This window comes from Rhipicephalus microplus, chromosome X (genome assembly GCF_043290135.1).
Source record: "Rhipicephalus microplus isolate Deutch F79 chromosome X, USDA_Rmic, whole genome shotgun sequence".
Taxonomy (NCBI): Eukaryota; Metazoa; Arthropoda; class Arachnida; order Ixodida; family Ixodidae; genus Rhipicephalus; species Rhipicephalus microplus.
The window spans coordinates 244,980,781-245,000,789 of record NC_134710.1 but is presented as its reverse complement, the minus strand read 5'-3'; the positions used below and the strand labels follow the sequence as shown (position 1 = coordinate 245,000,789).

The window sequence follows — 20,009 nt, the reverse complement described above, 5'->3', positions numbered from 1 at the left end:
TAACTTGAAACTACAGCGCTTGATTTTGAATGCGCCTTTTATTAATAAATTATTGACAACCAACTGCTTGTGGAAGCTTCGTCTGAGCTTCCTTGCATCGTCCTATGTAAGTGTGCCATACAGTGTACCAAGTGACAGACCATAGCGGATGTGCCGCAGGAATGCAGTGCAAGAACACAGAAACTGCAGCAGACTTTGCAAAGCCGGTGTTCCCAGTCTGATTCGAGTAAGAACCGAGAGACGTCTAACGCGAAATTGTGTATACTTGGCCGGAACGTGGGAGAGTGGAGTATATGAAGCATCGTATTCGTCCTGCGTATAACTTGATGGCTGACCTCACAAGAGCAGCAGTACCTGTTTGGCGCATAAGGGCTCGTTAAGAACGCATGTCCGCTCAGCAGGAACTGCCGGGGAGCTCCGAGCGTTGCGGTTTCGGATGCGGCCTCTGGTCATGACCGTCGCATATAGAAAAGCTGAAAACACAAAATTTTGCGGTGGTTCGGAGAAATGAAGACAGAAATATTAACGTTCTCGCGCAAATGCCTACTTTTTCCATGGATACGCACTCATTTCTTTCAGGTTTGCTGCGTAATTGCGGAAAATTTGTTTCAGCTCAATACGCCTTCAAGATGGAAAATGAGGCTGTGTCATCGTTATAAACTATGTACATAGCATGCGTGTACCTATGCATGAGGCTGTTTTACGAAACAAATATTGAATATCTACACGAGATGAACGTTGCTGCTATCAATAATAATAATAAAAAAAAAAACACCAGGCCTGCGCGGAAGGCGCAGCACAGTCACAGCAAAAGCTCGAAGAGCGGCTTTTCAGAGCCACTTCTAAGCACTCATTGGGTAACTGCTGCAAACACGCTTGCTTGATACCCATTACGGCATTAATAATTAAAACTTTTGGGTAGTACACCAGCATTCGCTGTGCTATTTTTTGCAGCTCAAAGGTCGTCCTTACCCCAAGCCATCCTTAGCCCGTGTGTATAAATAAAATTCGACTTGCGATTACAAAATTTATTCACGTAACATTAACATTCGTCTTTACGAAAGCTACTTCCACTTGGTCCTATTGCTACACTTTTTTTCTTTTTTCCTTTCAGCAACGTGTCACACGCTTGCATGGCAATGCATTACTGCGCTGCAATTCTGTACTACGAACATCAATAAAACGACTGAAGTCACTTGCGAGGCCAAAAAAAGAAAACAGCAACGCGGTGATGTTCGGAAGAGCACGTACAGCAAACCGGCGTTGCTAAAGCAGCGCTTTGGGAAGTGACGGGTTTATAGGTGACAAACCTATAGGCAGAGCCAAGTATGCGCGTCCGGCATCTCCGTTTACTTGCTTTTATCTTGCTTGTTTATCTTCCTTTTCTCTTCTCTCTATATTTGAACGGGACCGTACCAGGAAGATGAAATATGGACTTGTTCTGCGACGCGAGACGCGAAAAGAGTACGAGCTTTCCCTTTTCACGCGCATAAAGTTGGAGTTGGTGCCTCACCCGCTATGTACTCTTTATACATGCACATGAAAAAATAGACACTTACAAGCATAACGAAAGCTACACGTGAACGTCAGGTTGTGTGCTTGAGTCAAACACTTCCCTGCGCTTTCTGGTGAGGGCAGTAGTGAGGCGTTTGCAAAAGAAAAAGATGAAAGAAGAGAGGTTGATGTGGGAGAGGTAGAAAGAAAAAAAAACGTGAGATTGAAGCATGCGAAAAGAGGCATGCGAAACGCGTGCCGGCGTGACGATTACGGATTTTCCGCGAGGTTACGCTTCGGTGGCGCGGAAAACGCGTGTCCGCCACCTGCCAAGTTGCGTACTATACACTGCGAAGCACGAGACGCGCCACTCTAGCTGCGCTGATTCCCAAGCTGACGAAAACAGAGAAAGAAGGTAACGTAATTTCTGCGCAGCGAGCATTACAGACTGACCACTGCAGCATCGGCTGTCCCTGTGTGTGCGGGCTCACCACCGCAAGAGAACGCCTCGTCGGCGTTGTGAGCCGCCCTTTGTGCGCATCCGTGTAGGGAACGCATGCGCTCCATTTCCGACCAGGGATGGGCGTCTCCCTGGTCACTCCTCTCGTCACGGACACGCATTTGAGTGGAGGCCGTTTTGTAGAACGTCCACACGGGCATGTAGCATACGCTCCGAAAACAGCATGCCTGACTTCTGAGCAGGCACTATACAAAAATGTGAAAAGAAAAGTGCGACCAGCAGATGACAAGGGCCCGGATAAGAAAAGAGCCAGTGGCCCACGTTCGAGGCCAACGTGTTGCGCCCTTGATCTGAACGCATAACAGCTTCGAGAACAGTCTCAAGAGAGCGCCATCTACTACCCCACCATATTTCTGTGGGAAGCGTTTTAGTGGAGGGGTTCTCATTGCGTTTTTCACTGGTCCTAGCCAATATGGTCGCAATAAACAAAACTGTAGTCTTGGGTCAATGATTTTGAGCACTCCTTCATCTAATACGTACTTTTTTTTGGGCCCGAGCGAAATAGTAATTGACGTTTCAATTCACGTGACACACTTCTATACGTTTGCCCACTCAAACGAGAAAGCGCTTAAGTGTATGACGGAGCGCTAGAAATAACGCAAACCAGAGAGGACAGGACAAGCAATGATTAACATTCTGTGCTTTTTTGTCCGAAATAATTACTTTTTGTCTTCTGTTTTATATTCAAGCAATATGTGCCTAGTTTCCCATCAACGTATGATTCCTAGTGGGATCTATATCTTCTCGGATAGGAACTGGCTAAGGAAACGACAAAATGCCTCAGCATTAAAACGAATGAGCTGCAAGTTCGTCGTGCGTGCTGGTATACGATCGTTGGACGAGCATCTTTCCGGGATATGCAAGGAAACAACCAAAATCATTTCTAAGCTCAGTGTATCGATTGCTAAAATATGCAGGATTATTGATCATTATAGGTATAGCATTGAAAGCGAACTTTTCCTTTCTAGGCACCATGTTTAAATGGCGGGTGGCATTTCGGGGGACCACTTTCTCCTCCTCCTCCTCTTTCCTGGACGAAGTCGCGAGGAAAGCGGCTGCGAGAGAAACTGTGCCAGGGCGCATCTGCTTCCCCTCTTTCGGAAAAAGGCGGTTCGCTTCCGAAATTTCGGCGCCCGCGCCCGCACCGGCATGCCTCGCGATCACTGATCCTGGCACCACGAGCGCGCGAGTCAGTGAATGCTGTGCGCGGTTCTTCCAAGTGTGCGCTCAGTTGATGGCATGATGCTGCAGTTATGCCGGCACCTGTCGCACTAACATGAGGTGCTCCCCTGCTGGTGCTCCGTCGTGTCGCTAAGTAGCACCCTGCTTTTCACTTTTCGTTGCTAGCTGCTCCTACCCTCACACTTCTCCACATCGCAGTCGAAAACTTCCATCTTTAACGTGCGTCTCTTCAGCATCAGCCCTTATATTCCGCACAGAAGCCCACTCCAGAACCCTATCTAAACAAAGCTAAACGCGTGCACAGCCACAACTCACATCGCCAACCATCGTTGGATGCTAGTGGCTACCATTTATTTCAAAGCATGATGTTCTGGGCCCTTGTCGTTGCCGCGATTTTGGTCAAGAGTGCAACGTCGCAGCAGGCCATCAACGGTCTCTCGCAACAGGCGTTGCCGAGCCCATCTGGCGTCGTCGGCCAGCCTACTGACGGGGAGTCGGCGACATCGACGCTATCTTCCCAGGGTGTCGCATCTTCAATGTCATCAGAGAGCAGGGACGGTGCTGATGGCAATTCGGTCGACGAGCCGGCAGCGGACGTCGAGGCCCTCGTACAGGACACTATAGACGCCGCCTACAGAAAAGCATTGCCCATGGTAACAAAGTTCGGCTTTGACCCCGCTGTCTCGGGTGAGTGCTCGCAAAGCCTGCTCAAGATGGCCTTAGCCTTCCGCCGCCTGGAACCGTGGGCGATACGCAGTGAGTACAAATTCTGACTATATTCTATTTCGTCTTCGTGTGGGCACTGAAGGCAGTGGTGTGGTGCGACACGAATAGTTCTCTCAATAGAACGTGAGGGTGCGAAACTGGCTCCTTTTAAGCAGTGCGAAATGAGCTGAACGGAACGTCGTAGTGTGTAAGCTAGGCTTCATATCTTAGCCACAGAACGGGCTCAAGGCGGCCTTTTCTGTGGCTAAATTGACCATTACCACATAAGAATACAAGGCCCCGCACAGCTTCGGGGCAGTTCTGGCCGACTTGATGTGTCAAGGCCACATATTCGCTATAAACTCAGTCACATGCGAAAGCTGTTGCACTTCAAAAAGTTTCGTGCCTGCCTTTTGATCAATGCTTTTGAAATCTTCTTGGAGCATTGTATAAAAAGTAAATGACTTGCAGAATTTTTTTGAAAGTTGCAAGTGACTGTGCTGTCTGTATGTAGCCTTACGGTGTTTAGAAATCTAATGAAAATTGCGTGTACATTTTTTGGTTTTCGTAGAACATTTGGAAACAGTGCTACTTCACGTCATCAAATAAGGTGCTGGAATGTTATTAGACAAGGAGGTACGCACAACATCAGCGTCTGCGTCGAAAACGTTTTTATGTTCATTATTGAAGAAAAGCGCCAATCGGGGTATTTCTGCTTCGTAACATAGTAGCCCTGCTGTCTCTCTTAAAATCAGGTTGCGAGGTATTTCCAGAAAAACCAACGCTAGAAAATTTCTCTTCTAGAACAGTTTACCTCACCGTATCCATAAAGTTTTAAAAAGAAACATGCAAATATATAGCCCACTCAACACTCTTTAACATGGCGTAAAACGCAAATGGCCCAGCTATCTTTAATGCCCTTTTCTTGGCTTAATAAACTGTTTCAAAGATACCCCATAGCGCATGTGTTCGGTCAAGTGCTGTGCCACGTATAGGATAATTGCCAATTTGTAGTGAACAAAAGCAGCAGCGGAAGTTTTCTATTGGGGAGTTGTCAGAAACTGTGTTAGCATTTGGAAGGTCGCTATTTAGGCGATATATGACAACACAATCCAGCACTAGCAGACTTTCGTCATTGTTAACAAAAGTTAGGAAACACTACCTTGTATGGTACAGTTAGCTTGGGCAAATTTACTGTTCTGCTTTGTTTCTTGGCCGACTGTGTGGCATGTTTGCGTGTTAGCAATGGATAATAGAGTAGTTGTTGCATGTTGCACAGAGTGTACGATGGCCTTAGTAGCTGCTGCGGTAACACTATTGATCGGGTTTCTCTATGCACTGACTGTATGATATGATATTTCTTGCGCTAAATTGTAGAGTTCGGTCAATTTACTGTCCTGTTTACTCCCGGCGGTAATACGTCATTGTCATATACACCTACATGACACCCCATATATTCCTTCATTGTACTGCTTCATTACTATGATTAGTAACATGATACCGTGTGGACACATGGTTTTCCGGAAGCAGCTTGCTCACGAAACAAACTGCTCTGGTTTAATGTGCAAAAGTTATGAGGGTATCCAATTGACTCTACATATACGTGCCACGAGAAATCTTATTTCGCGTATAATGGTACGCGCTTTCATGTTGTAGTGACTGAACTCGCTGCAGGATGTCTTGACAGGACCGAATCTGTACGCTTGTCAGTGAAATATTACTGCAGCATGAACAAATAGGTAACCACTCCGGTTTAGAGGCACTGCCTACGGATCAACGCGTACTGTAACTGCACCTTAACTTTTAAGCTTTCACTCCCTCTATAAGACAGCTTACTGCTCTACGTGAACTCACAAGGATAAAGCTGTGGAAGTTGGCTGTTTTCGTTTTGCTTTAGTCCTTCTCTCTCTCTCACTCTCTCTATATTTTTTATTGGCGTGAAATTCAGTACTTCAGAATTGTGAAGTGTCTTGGCTGGCGCTGCTTACGTGTGCCATAATCATTCAGAGGTTACTTAGCTTCTGTAGTACCTCTGAGTTCTAAGCTGCGAAACTAAAACTAAGTGAAAATCGTTACGCTCAAATAATACATAGCATCACGCAAATAATGTTTTAAAAGGAACTAGTTGTAAGCATTTAGGTGAGACAAATGTCTAATTTATTTAGCCTAACCTTTTCAGCTAGCTTAATATTTTACCTAAATTCATCCAATAATTATGACTATTTCTTCTTGCTTTATTCGCCCTTTTCGCTATTGTTGTTGATAATGGTTCCACATAAATTGAACAAATTGAAACGAACATGTGCAGATAAGTTCTTACCATCATGAACTATTAGGAAAAGTGGCAAGTATTTCAAGAGTTTTAGACAAACTCTGAAAAAACAAACAAAACTACTGAGAAAAGATAGAAAAAAGTGCAGTGCAATCCCCCTTATGTCATTCAGCATACCACAGTGGTATGATAAGTGTTTTTGTTTATTTCCTTTGCTGGAAACGTAATATTGAAGCAGTAGATTTAAACAGATGTTTCTGAAAACCGTAGCTTTGCTTTCGAGTGCAATATCTAAAATGACGTATCAACAGCCGACGAACATACTGCAATGACGGACGCACTTCAGAGCCTCATTTCAAATGTTCAGTTGAATGAAAAAAAAACGTCCGTTTATTATTATTTATTCTTATCATTGAAGAACAGTGTTACAGACTCTGAACAAGAAAAAAAAAGTCCAGCGCTAAATGACGAATAAAAGTACGTTGACTGCGGCTCATGTGGCTCCGAATGTCGCTTCTCCTTGTGACCTGTTATGCGTGACAGAATCAATCGACGCCACATGAACCTTGAGTGTTGAGTTTGCCGCCGAGTACGTCTATTTTAACACGTCTTTGAGCTTGCTTTGTTTAACTAGGTTTGTGGAAGAAAAATTTCCTTTTCTCGTGGCCTTACAGATTGTATCGACGAGATTATATGAAATTTCCTCTAAATTAACTCCTATCTCTTGTGACCGCTGTGTGGTCACTGTGGGGGGTTCAATGAACATTTATGTATGTTCATTCGTGTGCTTGTATGTATGTGTGTAAATATATATCCATCCGAAACTTTAAAAAATAGAGCGGGCATGGGGAGAGGAGGATTATCTCTTCCTTATGCCTATGCCAATCGTTTTAATTCCCATTTTGATACTGAGCACGAAGTCATGGGTTCAGTTTATGGCCGTGGATGCCGCATTCTCATGAACATAGGTGTACGTTGTCGGTGCTCATACGGTTGTCACTATTACGCTAAAAACATCTTTTTATATCTATTTAAAATACGAAGCATTTCTTAGCGAACTTCGACGACTTTTAGCGTATCTATTTATCTAGCCTCTTACGTTTGGGTGCTCTCGTGGTCATCCCCTTAACTTGGCGAGAACCAAAATTAGCATGGAAGGGTAAGATGGATTGACAAATATGACGCGCTGGTCAATACATGAATAATGTCACAATCCCGTCGCGTACGTCGTCAAAAACTTCCCGCCAGACTGTGGCACATACCCACGGGTGGGTATGTGCCGCTAGTATGCGGGTGTGTGCCACAGGTGATTGACACTTAGTATTTACCGAGGAACGATGAGAACACACATGGGCAATTTGAACGCGATAGCGTTAAGAAATACCCGACATCGGTAGCGTCGACCCAACGAAGGCATAGACTAAATGTCAGTGTTAAGAAAAACCTTACAGGCAGCGCCGACCCCCCGACGAATGCAAATAATAAATTCCAGGGTCCCAGCAGGAATAGAACCCAAGCATTCCGCATGGCAGTCAAGCATTCTATACCACAGAGCAATATACGCCAGGTCTCAGAACTACTTTTTAAATAGACGCTAATCTTCGTGAAACGCCAATAGTAGTTACAATGCTGCCTACCCAATTTGAGAAACATTACATATGCACTCCTTTGATACAGCCGACACGTCGGGTTAACGTCAATTGTGGTTAGTTGCTATGTGCTTAAGTTGATTTATGCAGAAGTGTCCAGGGCTAGCATCTTCGCGAGCATCAGCCCTTCATATCAGCTTCTGGTGTTGCTAATACGCATGTTCCTGATGACATCGTTGCACAAGTGCAAGCAACTGGTTATATAAACATGTGCGAACATTCAGCATATGTCTGGGCGTGCAACATTTGTACATATATTTAGCGTCATTTCATGACATGTCACTCAATAAAAAAAAAATTGCAACACGCTCACCTTCCCTCTGTATGCTTCGCATAACGTCAATTCCCAGGTACGATTCCCAAGATGTTAAAATGAATTATTTTGTTATTTTTTTAATTAAACAAATAGCTTAATCATAATTGACACAAGAACTCCAAACGTCTCAGAAGCTAATTCACAATATGGCTTCTTTGCTTAAGCACCATAAATATGTAGCCTGCAGAGGAGAGCAGCCCGACAAGAAGCAGGGCCACAAACACACACAATGAGATGATGTATTCATATCATTTCTCGGGTTTTGGGTAAACGTTAGATATCATCCTGCAATCGTGAAAAGTGCGGCAAAGCATATGTCGCGCTTTTAGGCAGCGTACATTGAAATGACATGAGCCTTATATCACTTACTCCTCATACCACAAGGATATAAGAACACTAGATACGCCTATTCTCATTGAATTCTGCACCGTGGGGACGTCGATATAGTGACGTTATTTGTTATACCATAATCATATTCTCTATTAATTGCATCAATAAACCGCAGCTCATGGCAGTCTATAGCTGCCGGGATTGGTGTTGCACTGCTGAGTGCCAAGTGCAGCATTCGATCTCGGCCGAATTTCGAAAAGGATGAAATGAAAGGAACAAGCCAGAAAGAAAAAAACGCCGTCATTGGATATAGGAACTCAATAAATAACCGCAGGGGAAATAAAAGTTATCTGCATTCCCCGCTATATCTATTATTGTGAACAGCAATGGTTTATCTGTCACGCATTCCGCAAGTTAGGTGCTACATCGCGCGTACTCGAGTTTATGAGCCAAACAACGTTATGATTTCTCGGGTTTATGCGCCAAACTACATTATTATTACAAATAAGTTTTGTGGAATACCGAAAAGTAGCGGAGAGAATCATTGATTGATATTTGAGGTTTAACGTCCCTAAATCACCATATGATTATGAGAAACGCTGTAGTGGAGGGACCCGGAAATTTCGAACACTAGGGGTTCCTTAACGGGCACCCAAATCTGGGCACACGGGTCTAGAGCATTTTCGTCTCCATCGTAAATACAGTCAGTCGCCATAGCCGGAATTCGATAGCGTGTCCTGCGGGTCAGCAGCCGAGCAGATGACCGCGGCGGGGCTGGCGGAAAGATTACAAAGGAAAAAAAATATGAACGTGCTTATAACCGCGTTTCAGTCAGCAGTGATACCGTAGTGGTAGGCTTCGAAAATTTCGGCCATTAGCATGCATCTAACCCTAATTAACCAGGCCTCTACATTACTGTTTGCATCACAAAGCAACCGCCACGACCGAGATCGAACCCGTGCATTACGGGTCAGCGGTTGAGCACGACAACCATTGTACCTCCTCGGCGGCCGTTGTGCGTATGTACACATTATTAAACAACTAGTTACGCTCATGCTTACTAGCTAGACTTCGGCAGATGTAAAAAAAAAGCGGACGTGATGGTTACAGCTGGCAAACGATGCATGCGCTCCGACGATACTGTGCTATGTAGTCTCAGAACCATGTAGCAGACTGTTATGATTTAACAAATACGCTTGCCAAAACACAAAAAAGAGAAAAAAAGAAAGAAAGAAAGAAAGAAAGAAAGAAACAGAAAGAAAGAAAGAAACAGAAAGAAAGAAAGAGGAAATATATTTGTGCGAAAAATTGTCTGAACGCTTTTTCTCTTTGAAGGCTGAACGTTTTTAACCGATTGTGAGATGGCGTGGCATATGTCTATCAAACTTATTCAAATGAAACGTTTTACGGAAGTAATGGGCACAGGCTACGCACTCTGGCAGCCATGCGCACCCAAGGACACACGCACAGTAAACATTAACGAATGCTAACACGCAAACCTATATTTACAGCGCCCTATTTAGGTCAGTATCTGGAAGGAAGGCCAGGATTGCCATGGTCTCAGAGGCAAAGCGTTGGCAGCTTAGGCATTGAAGAATGAGCAAACACACTGTTTGTTCAGAAAAAAAAGCACGATAGTTTTCTTTTTTTTTGTGGGGAGGGGGTGGTGGTGGTGCAAACATCTTGCTTGTACGTTCGCAAATACAGGGCGCTGAAGGCCCTGTGAGAGTGATTGAATACTGTTACTGGTCTTGAAGCTTCATCGAAAGTTTGATTAGGAATAAGAGCAACTGCTACGGGTGCCCTCGCCCACGGCGAAGCATTGGAGTGGCCGTGGCGCTGCAATTGTACGGCACGCGATGGAGCTATGAAACGTTATTAAATGTAGCCGTGGAGGTTCAGTACGTCTTCAGAGTGCTGTTAGCTTCAAGAAAATTCGAGAATGCTCTCATACAGTGAAATTCAGCGTCTAATGAGGCCCTGAGGCTAGAGATTCGACGGCATGCTGGTTCTACTGTAATATATGCTACCGCTATAAAAGCATGCGTTTTTTTTCGTGAAGAAGTTATTATAGTGAAAACTTGTGCGATCTATCAACATTGTCCTCACAATTCTGGTGGTTCTTAAAGTGTCGCGGAAGTGCAGTTCCTGCAACTTTTTGCAGTGCATATCTAACTTTTCAGGCTATAGAAACACTCAGTGTCTTCATACGATGATAATTAAGACAACCGCTAAGTTGTGTTTCTTTTCTTCCTTTATATATATATATATATATATATATATATATATATATATATATATATATATATATATATATATATATATATATATATTTATATATAAAGGAAGAAAAGAAACACAACTTAGCGGTTGTCTTAATTTTATTACCAACGGTTTTGACCGGTGGACCACTCTTCGTCAAGGTTTGCGAACAACTCAGTCATCCATCGGTCAAAACCGTTAGTAATAAAATTAAGACAACCGCTAAGTTGTGTTTCTTCTCTTCCCGAGTACGTTTGGCCCATTGAAAAAATCAAACGCATACTACTCACACTAGCTTGTAGTTAGTCAGGTTATTTTTTATTTCTCCCCATACTAATTATTATTATTTCATAAATACGTAATTTATATTTATGGACTGGAAACCAAAAATATCAACACGAGGTGTAGAGCACTTTCAGAAACCACCGACTAAATTGTTTCCTGCATGATACGTCTCGCGCTGTTATTTTCGCTCGTTGTAAAGAAAGCCCGTGAAATGTGAAAAGAAGCCATGTAATGGACTGCGAGCACACTGCTATACTGCTGCTATAGGCTTTCTTTACAACGAGTAAAAATAACAGCGCAAAAGGTATCGTACTGGCAATAATTTTGTCAGTGGTTTCTGAAAGCGCTCGACATGTCAGTGTTTATATTTTGGGTTTCCAGCCCATAATTTCACCCGCATGTCGCGGGATTGAATCCTCGCTGCGGCGGCTGCATTTCCCATGGAGGTGGAAATGTTGTAGCCCCGTGTGCTCAGATTTGGGGGCACGTTAAAGAACCCTAGGTGGTCAAAATTTCCGGAGCCCTCCACTACGGCGTCTCTAATAATCATTTGGTGGTTTTGGGGCGTTAACTCCACATATCAATCAATAAATCCAGCCCATAATTGAAAAATTAGGTAAAACATATATAATATTAATTAGTATGGGGAGAAATAAAAAATACCCTGATACCTACAGGCTTGTTATAGTAGCAAGCGCTTGGTTGAATTCACTTCCGAAGTGCCTTTCACTTTCAAATTCTTGGCTCAATATATGTGGGACACCCTGTATATATATATATATATATATATATATATATATATATATATATATATATATATATATATATATATATATAATATATATATATATATATATATATATATATCCTCGTATTTACACAGCCACTTTGAATGAATCAGTCCTTTTAATTTAGCAAGTGACGGGGATCAAACACTACTTCATATGACGTTTGTTCGGTTGGCGATGCAATATAGTTTCCCAATTCTTTACTCGGCTCTGTAGCTTGCCTATGTTGTGTTTTCGCAGCTCTTTTTTTATTGTTTTCACTGTTATGGTGAAAGCCTTACATGCCTCCCCCAACGTGAAAGTTGAAGGACTGCGTCCTACGCCGGTGGTGTCAACATGTGACGCAAAAAGTTATCTTCTTGTGCTCATGCAGCACTGATAGTGAAAATTGACGTTTTACGCTTTTGCAGCTTGCGCGAGTTTTGTACAGCATTTTGGTGCAACTTCTTTTGCACCGTCACCGTAGACAACTTCTATTGGTAGCGCTGAAGTCTCTGTTCCCTGCAACGGATGTGCGCTTTGAATTTTGGAAGCTGTCAGGAGCTGCATGTGGCTCCGCCTGTTTGGAATATCACCTCTACACTTTTTGTCTTCTTAGTGTTTGTATAAACGAAAAGGGTGAACATTTCACTCACCGTACTTCTATCACCAACTGGCATGAAACTAAGAAGAGGCGGCCGGTGTGCTCGCCTTCACTAAATGCGCGTCATTATCCAATGCAGCTATGTCAAAAGGGCTCATGCAGTGTCGATGCTGCCACAGTATCCAGCTGAGCTGATGCTTCCAGTTGACGCTTGGTAGGCGGGCGAGCTCTGCATCTTTTGAGACTATACAAGTACGCCGTGAGCTCGTGGAAAATCTTCGGCACAGCGTCACCAAATGTTTCGAAACGTCGCATTGACTTCACAACAACACCTCCGATTAGCCACTGGTGCATGCGGACGTTGTCACTCTCATCGAAGTGTTTTTCTCCCACGCGCACATCAGTGGAAACAATTGTGAAACCACCAGTATCTTGTCGCGGCATTGCGGACTTACAATTTTCCGGCTTTTCATTGTCTGTAGGCAGCAAGAACATCGAGACTTTTTCGTCATATGTTTTTTAACCGGATCAATAACCAGGTACACAGCAAGTATACGGCATCCTTCCCAATATTCAGGAACAACACTCTAGGCACAATAGTAGTCAAACGGGGAACACTGAGAGACGATACGTTACAATAATTTGAATTGACCCCATAGCGGCAACAGCAGCCAGCTTCCCTCCGGTCTGCCTGATGCCGGATGGATGGATGGATGGATGGATATGGCTGCACCCTTTAGATCGGGCGGTGGCTAGCGCCACCAAGCCGTAATACCTAATGAACCAAAAACTATATTTATTTTTTCCCTAAAAAGTGAGTTTGGGGATTCGTACTTTGCAGTGAAGAGTTTAATTTTCACTCGTGCCTTGACTTTAGCCACCAATCAGATAACCTCCTTCTAGTTAAGTCTACCCGCTTAAAGTTTATTTTGCCCTCCCGGTCCCTAAACCCCAGTGCTTTGAAAAACTCTGCGCCATCATCCTGAACTATATGGTGAAGCCCTTTACAGAACATTATCAAGTGTTCGGCAGTTTCTTCTTCCTCTCCACACGCACTGCATACTCTGTCTACCCCTTCGTATTTGGCCCGATATGTCTTGGCTCGCAGTACTCCCGTCCTGGTCTCAAACAGTAGAGAGCTACCCCGAGTATTATCATAGATCCTTTCCCTGGCAATTTCCTGCTTAAAAGTTTGATAGATCTCTAGTGCGGACTTCTTAATCATGCCAATTCTCCACATGTCAGTCTCCGTTTGCTTCACTTTCTTCTTAACCGATAGTTCTTTTTGGTTTGGCCACCTGCTGTTTTCTAAATATTTACCAGTCAACTTCCTGGTTCGCTTCCTCCATTTTGTATCCACATTCTTCATGTACAAGTAGCTGAAAACCTTCCTAGCCCAACGCTCTTCCCCCATTTCTCTCAATCGCTTCTCAAATTTTATCTTGCTGCTAGCTTCCCTGCCCTCAAATGATGTCTATCCCATATCAATTTGTACTCCCTGATTTGGTGTATTCCCGTGAGCTCCTAAAGCAAGCCTGCCTATTCCACGTTGCTTAATTTCTAATCTTGCTTGAACTTCTGATCTCATGCACAAGACCGCATTGCCGAACGTCAGCCCATGAACCATGACCCCTTTCCATATTCCTCTCACAACATCATACCTATTGTAATTCCACATGACTGCTATTTTTCATGACTGCTGCATTCCTGTTACCTTTAGTCGTCACGTATATTTCGTGTTCCCTCAGATGCTCGGTCCCATTGCTTATCCATACGCCCAGATATTTGTATTTATCTGTTATCTCTAGCGTGACCTCCTGTATTCTAAGCTCACTACCTTCGTTGTCATTGAAAATCATGACTGCTGATTTTTCCTTACTGAATCTAAAATCGAACCTATCTCCCTCATTACCGCAGATGTCCATCAATCTCTGCAAATCTTCCTTGTTGTTGGCCATTAGCACTATATCATCTGCGTACATTAATGCTGGTAGTACCTGATCAATAAGTTTTCCTTGTTTGACTAAAGAGAGGTTGAAGCCCAGCCCACTTCCCTCTAATTTTGCCTCTAATCCTTCTAGGTACATCATGAATAATAAGGGTGACAGGGGGCACCCCTGCCTAAGCCCCCGTTTTACCTCTGCAGGCTTGAATACCTGTTTTTCCCACTTTATAACTACCTTGTTACCTTTATAGATACCCTTTAAAAGATTTGTGACTACATGTTCCACGCCTAGTGTGTCCAGTATTCCCCACAATTCCTCTTGAACCACACTATCGTACGCTCCCTTGATATCCAAAAATGCTAGCCACAGGGGCCCGCGCGGTGATGCAACGCCCCCATGCGGCCGGCGCTCGCAGTGCACAAAGCTCTCCCATAGAGTAACGGTGAAGCTTCACGACCAGTAAAAGTATTGAAGAACTCTGGCACTGTCAGGCTCAATGCTCATTTGACGATTATCATAGGCTGCATTAGATCGTATTAATTGAAGTTCTCTCTTACAATGGACATGTCGTGCTGCTTTCTACCCCATGGATAAGCAGTTTATAGCTACACTCAAACCGTGGTAGGGCGTGTTGTGGGGATCTTGTTTAGCGTGGTAGCCTCTTTCCGAGTTCCAAAGTTAGAATTTATACTATCGCGTGTTCATGTGTGCCGTAAAAACGCGAAACGGGTGAGGTGCTGCGCATGTTTCGTTACACTAGAACTGTAGAGGTATGTTGATCCCGGTGCAATGCAAGTAACATCATTCATAACTTCTGTGTCTTTCGATTGAGAGCTGTAAGCAAGGAACTGCATGAGCAATATAACCTGAGCTAAATTGTAATAGTGGCTCAATGGCGTGGCGTTGGCAGGAAGAGGTGCCGAAGGGGTAATTTTGCACCTACCCCTTTTGCCGAAATAGGCACGACGCCGAATATAAATGAGGTGGCAATGTGAACGTCCAGTGTTTATCATTTCACGCTCGCTCTGTTTTCGGCTGCAAAGGTCGGTCATAAACGATCAGGGTGGGGAATGGTACAAAATATCATATACATAATATTTGAAAGCATAATTCACAATTAACTCTGAAGCAGTTAAGTTGGCTTGGTATCTCCTTTAACTTTTTATTCCCTTTTTGACAGCACAAACTCCTCGACATTCTAGCCCTTAGCTTCTTTAACAGCTGCTACGGTCGTTAAAGCAGACATCTTTAAGGGGAAGGCACCAGTTTCGAATAAAAGGCGTGAGAAGCTGACTGTTTTAGATGCAAGCAGTATCTGTGGTCGGACATGCATGGAACGTGATGTAACCACAGTAACCCGCGCAGACGGACCTCATGTTTTTGTTGTCCTATCTAAATGTATGAAAACGGTGAAGTAATTTTTTAAATTCACCAGGGCATCCAATTTTACTACACTTCTCACATTAAAAAATGTTAAAGACTAGTGACACTATGAAGTAGACTTTTCTTTCATTCAGGATATCAATTTTTCTACAAAAACGGTTAAAAGCTGTAACAATAATAAAAAAAGAATACTGTCAAGTCCACCATGTTATAACAAGGAACCAAAAAGCTATCATGTAGTTTTGTAAATAGCGGTGAATGTTTTATATAAAGTGGAATAATTTGGTGTATAGTTACAAAGCATAACTTTAAAATGTGAGCAAGACCCATGAGGAAAGATGGAGTACCAAACGGATGAAAAATAGTTGGAGATTGCCGCTGCAGCCAACTTCTCGGCAAGAGGGATTGTCTTCGTCAGTGTAGCAACTGTCTAGCAATCACTGCCTTAATCAAGGCAAGCCTCGTCCAAACAGTGACTCCAACGACACTCTGTCAAGCAATTTCTCATCCCCTCTGAAATATGCCATTTACCTGCGTCCAAATAAGACTTTTGTAGAACTCTCAAGAGCGATGTCAAATGATCACGTAATATGGAAATTGACGTTCTAAGTACGTCCGCTTATACGCTGTAACGATGAGATTACGGAACTAAGATATCTGTTTTCATAGCTACTTAACAGATTTCAAACGCTTTTCTTCCATTTTGTCGCTTCCCATTTGCCAGCTGTATCAGGCCATAACTCAAAACAATGTTTCAAACATGCACTGAATCCTAATTTCCTCTCTATTTATTTATTTCTTTGATTAGAGTATATTGTCACGGGGTCGTGATGTGGCCGAAGACAGGAGACTTCGTGTTGGGATTTAACTGTTTATTTGGGCGAACCTGTGCCCGGTAAACAGAAAGTCCAATTACAGCAGCAGTCTCGCACAGATAGCAGTCTCGGACTGATAGCGGCGAACGGAGTGTCGGCCTTCGATCAACAATTGACAAGCGGCCAAGCGCGTCGGCATTTATACTCTTGCCGTCGTATGTTCTAGCGTTATCGCTGGCGTAGGTTCCAGAACAATCTGTACCGTTCGCACAGTGGGCTGATCTTATCGAAATGATCTACTACAGTCCGGAACCTTTTCGAAAACTGCAGGCGCGGTTTGCGCTGAGAATCGTGTGGTGTTTTGGGACGATCACAAAAACTTGGGAAATAGAACGTGGCATTGTCCCCCTCTGAAAAAAGGGCATCGTCCCGATGCTTTAACTAAAGATGAAGGTACAATAATATAGCAAGAAAGTACAATGAATAAATTATGATACAACAATATTACAAAAAAAACCCTGTTTCAGTGTGTTAACGCGCATGAAACGGCTTGAGGCGCGCGACATGGATGACTTCAGGTCGCGATCGGCGTCGTTGAGAGTTCGTGGTGCCGTCGGGGACAACCTCGTAATCAAGTGGGCCGAGACGTCGAACCACCCTGTACGGTCCGGAGTACCGTCGCAGAAGCTTTTCGCTTAGTCCACGTCGGCGTATCGGCGTCCACACCCAAACACGTTCACCGGGCTGGTATTCCACGAAGCGTCGTCGAAGATTGTAACGGTGGCTGTCGGTCGTCTGTTGATTCTTAATACGGAGACGCGCAAGTTGTCGGGCTTCTTCGCCGCGTTGAAGGTACTCGTTCACATCGAGGTTTTCTTCGTCGGTGGCGTTGGGTAACATGGCATCGAGCGTCGTTGCCGGGCTCCTTCCGTAGACCAATTTGTATGGAGATATCTGCGTCGTCTCCTGCACCGCCGTGTTGTATGCGAAGGCCACATACGGAAAAAGGGCGTCCCACGTCTTGTGTTCGACATCTACGTACATTGACAGCATGTCGGCGATCGTCTTGTTAAGCCGCTCGGTGAGGCCGTCGGTCTGTGAGTGGTACGCTGTCGTCCGGCGGTGGTTTGTTTGCCTGTATGCCAAGATCGCTTGAGTTAAGTCGGCAGTGAATGCCGTTCCTCTGTCGGTGATAAGGACCTCCGGGGCGCCGTGACGTAGGACGATATTTTCGACGAAGAACTTAGCTACCTCGGATGCACTGCCTTTTGGCAGGGCTTTTGTCTCGGCGTAGCGGGTGAGGCAGTCGGTAGCAACCACGATCCACTTGTTTCCGAAAGCCGACGTCGGAAACGGCCCAGTAGGTCCATACCAATCTGCTGGAAAGGTCGGCAAGGTGGATCAATTGGCTGCAGAAGTCCCGCTGGCCTTGTCGGCGGTGTCTTGCGTCGCTGACAGTCCCGGCATGTCCTCACATAACGAGTGACGTCGGTGGTAAGACGTGCCCAGTAGTACCTTTCTTGTATCCTCGCGAGCGTGCGAGAAACACCGAGGTGCCCTGCCGTCGGATCGTCGTGCAGGACCTGCAGGAGTTTAGGTCGCAGAGCTGAAGGCACCACAAGGATGTACTTAGCTCGAAGCGGTGAAAAGTTTTTCGTTTGTAGCAGACCGTTTCATAGAAAGAACGACGCAAGTGCGCGCTTGAATACCTTCGGGACTTCGGCGGTCCTGCCTTCGAGGTATTCTATTTGGGCCTTAAGTTCCGGGTCGGCCCGCTGTCGTTCAGCGAAGTCATCGGTAGTTATCGTTCCCAAGAAGGGGTCGTCACCCGGGTCGTCGGGTAGCGCTTGGTCGACAGGCGCACGAGAGAGACAGTCGGCGTCGGAGTGTTTTTTGCCGGACTTGTAAATGATAGTAATGTCATATTCTTGAAGTCTCAGGCTCCATCGCGCGAGGCGACCTGAAGGGTCCTTCAAGGTGGCTAGCCAACACAAGGCGTGGTGGTCGCTCACAACTTTGAAGGGGGTGCCGTAGAGGTAGGGGCGAAATTTCGACGTAGCCCAGATAATGGCGAGGCACTCCTTTTCTGTTGTGGAATAATTTGCTTCTGCTTTGGATAGCGATCGGCTGGCGTAACTAATAACCCTTTCAAATCTGTCAGCCCTCTGCACAAGAACGGCGCCAAGACCTACGCTGCTTGCGTCAGTATGTATTTCTGTCTCGGTGAATTTGTCGAAATGGGCAAGTAACGGAGGCGTCTGGAGGCGATGTTTAAGCTCCTGGAAAGCGTGTTCCAGTGGTGTTTCCCACTTGAACTCTACGTCGGCCTTGGTAAGGTTAGTGAGAGGATCGGCGATTCGGGCGAAGTTTTTCACGAACCGCCTATAATAGGCGCACAGGCCCAGAAATCGGCGTACGGCTTTCTTGTCAGTGGGCGGCGGGAAGTCGGCGATGGCGGCTATTTTCCCTGGATCGGGACGAACTTCAGACTTGCTGATAACGTGCCCCAGAAACAAGAGCTCCTCATACGCAAAAATGCACTTTTCTGGCTTCAGTGTGAGTCCGGAAGTCTTGGCTTGAAGCACAGCTTCAAGGCGCCGAAGATGCTCGTCGAAACTCGAGGAAAACACGACGACGTCGTCCAAGTACACAAGGCAAGTCTGCCACTTCAATCCTGCCAGTACTGTATCCATAACGCGTTGAAAAGTTGCAGGCACTGAGCAAAGGCCGAAGGGCATCACCTTAAACTCGAAGAGGCCGTCCGGTGTTAAAAACGCCGTCTTCTCTCGGTCTCTTTCGTCTACTTCGATTTGCCAATAGCCAGTCTTGAGGTCCATTGACGAAAAGTACTTGGCGTTATGGAGCCGATCAAGTGCGTCGTCTATTCGTGGGAGAGGATACACGTCCTTTTTTGTGATTTTGTTCAGGCGGCGATAATTGACGCAGAAACGTAGGGTCCCATCCTTTTTCTTCACTAACACCACGGGGATGCCCATGGACTCTTGGACGGCTGGATAATGTCATCCCGCAGCATTTCGTCAACTTGTCTCTTCATGGCCTCACGTTCTCGCGTCGAAACCGTGTACGGACTCTGACGGAGTGGTCTGGCATTTTCTTCGGTTATGATGCGATGTTTCGTGATTGGGGTCTGCCGAATTTTCGATGACGACGAAAAGCATTCTTCGTATTGCAGGAGCAGGGCCTTGAGTTGTTCTTGCTTATCGTTCGGAAGTCTGGGATTGACGTCGAAAGCTATGGGAGGGGCATGGTTCCTTTGAGCAGGGTCCGCAGAATCGGCGAGGGCGAAAGCACTGGTGGCTTCGACAATTTCTTTGATGTATGCGACCGTTGTTCCTTTGTTCACATGTTTGTACTCATTGCTGAAATTCGTGAGCATAACCGTTGCTTTGCCTCCCCGCAGCTTTGCAATTCCTCTTGCGACACAAATATTTCGGGTTACCAACAGATTCTGACTGCCT

At 45.0% G+C, this 20,009-nt stretch overlaps 1 protein-coding gene across 1 annotated transcript in view; it reads left to right on the top strand.

Annotated features, from left to right (window-relative positions):
• Window positions 1-3,158: 3,158 nt before the first annotated feature.
• The window catches only part of LOC119162280 (nose resistant to fluoxetine protein 6), a 63,264-nt gene continuing 46,413 nt past the window's right edge, over window positions 3,159-20,009 (top strand). Inside the window, exon 1 of the mRNA XM_037414735.2 lies at window positions 3,159-3,952. Within this exon, the coding sequence (XP_037270632.2) occupies window positions 3,559-3,952 (394 nt within the window). The 5' untranslated portion in view covers window positions 3,159-3,558. The remainder of the gene's footprint in view (window positions 3,953-20,009) is intronic.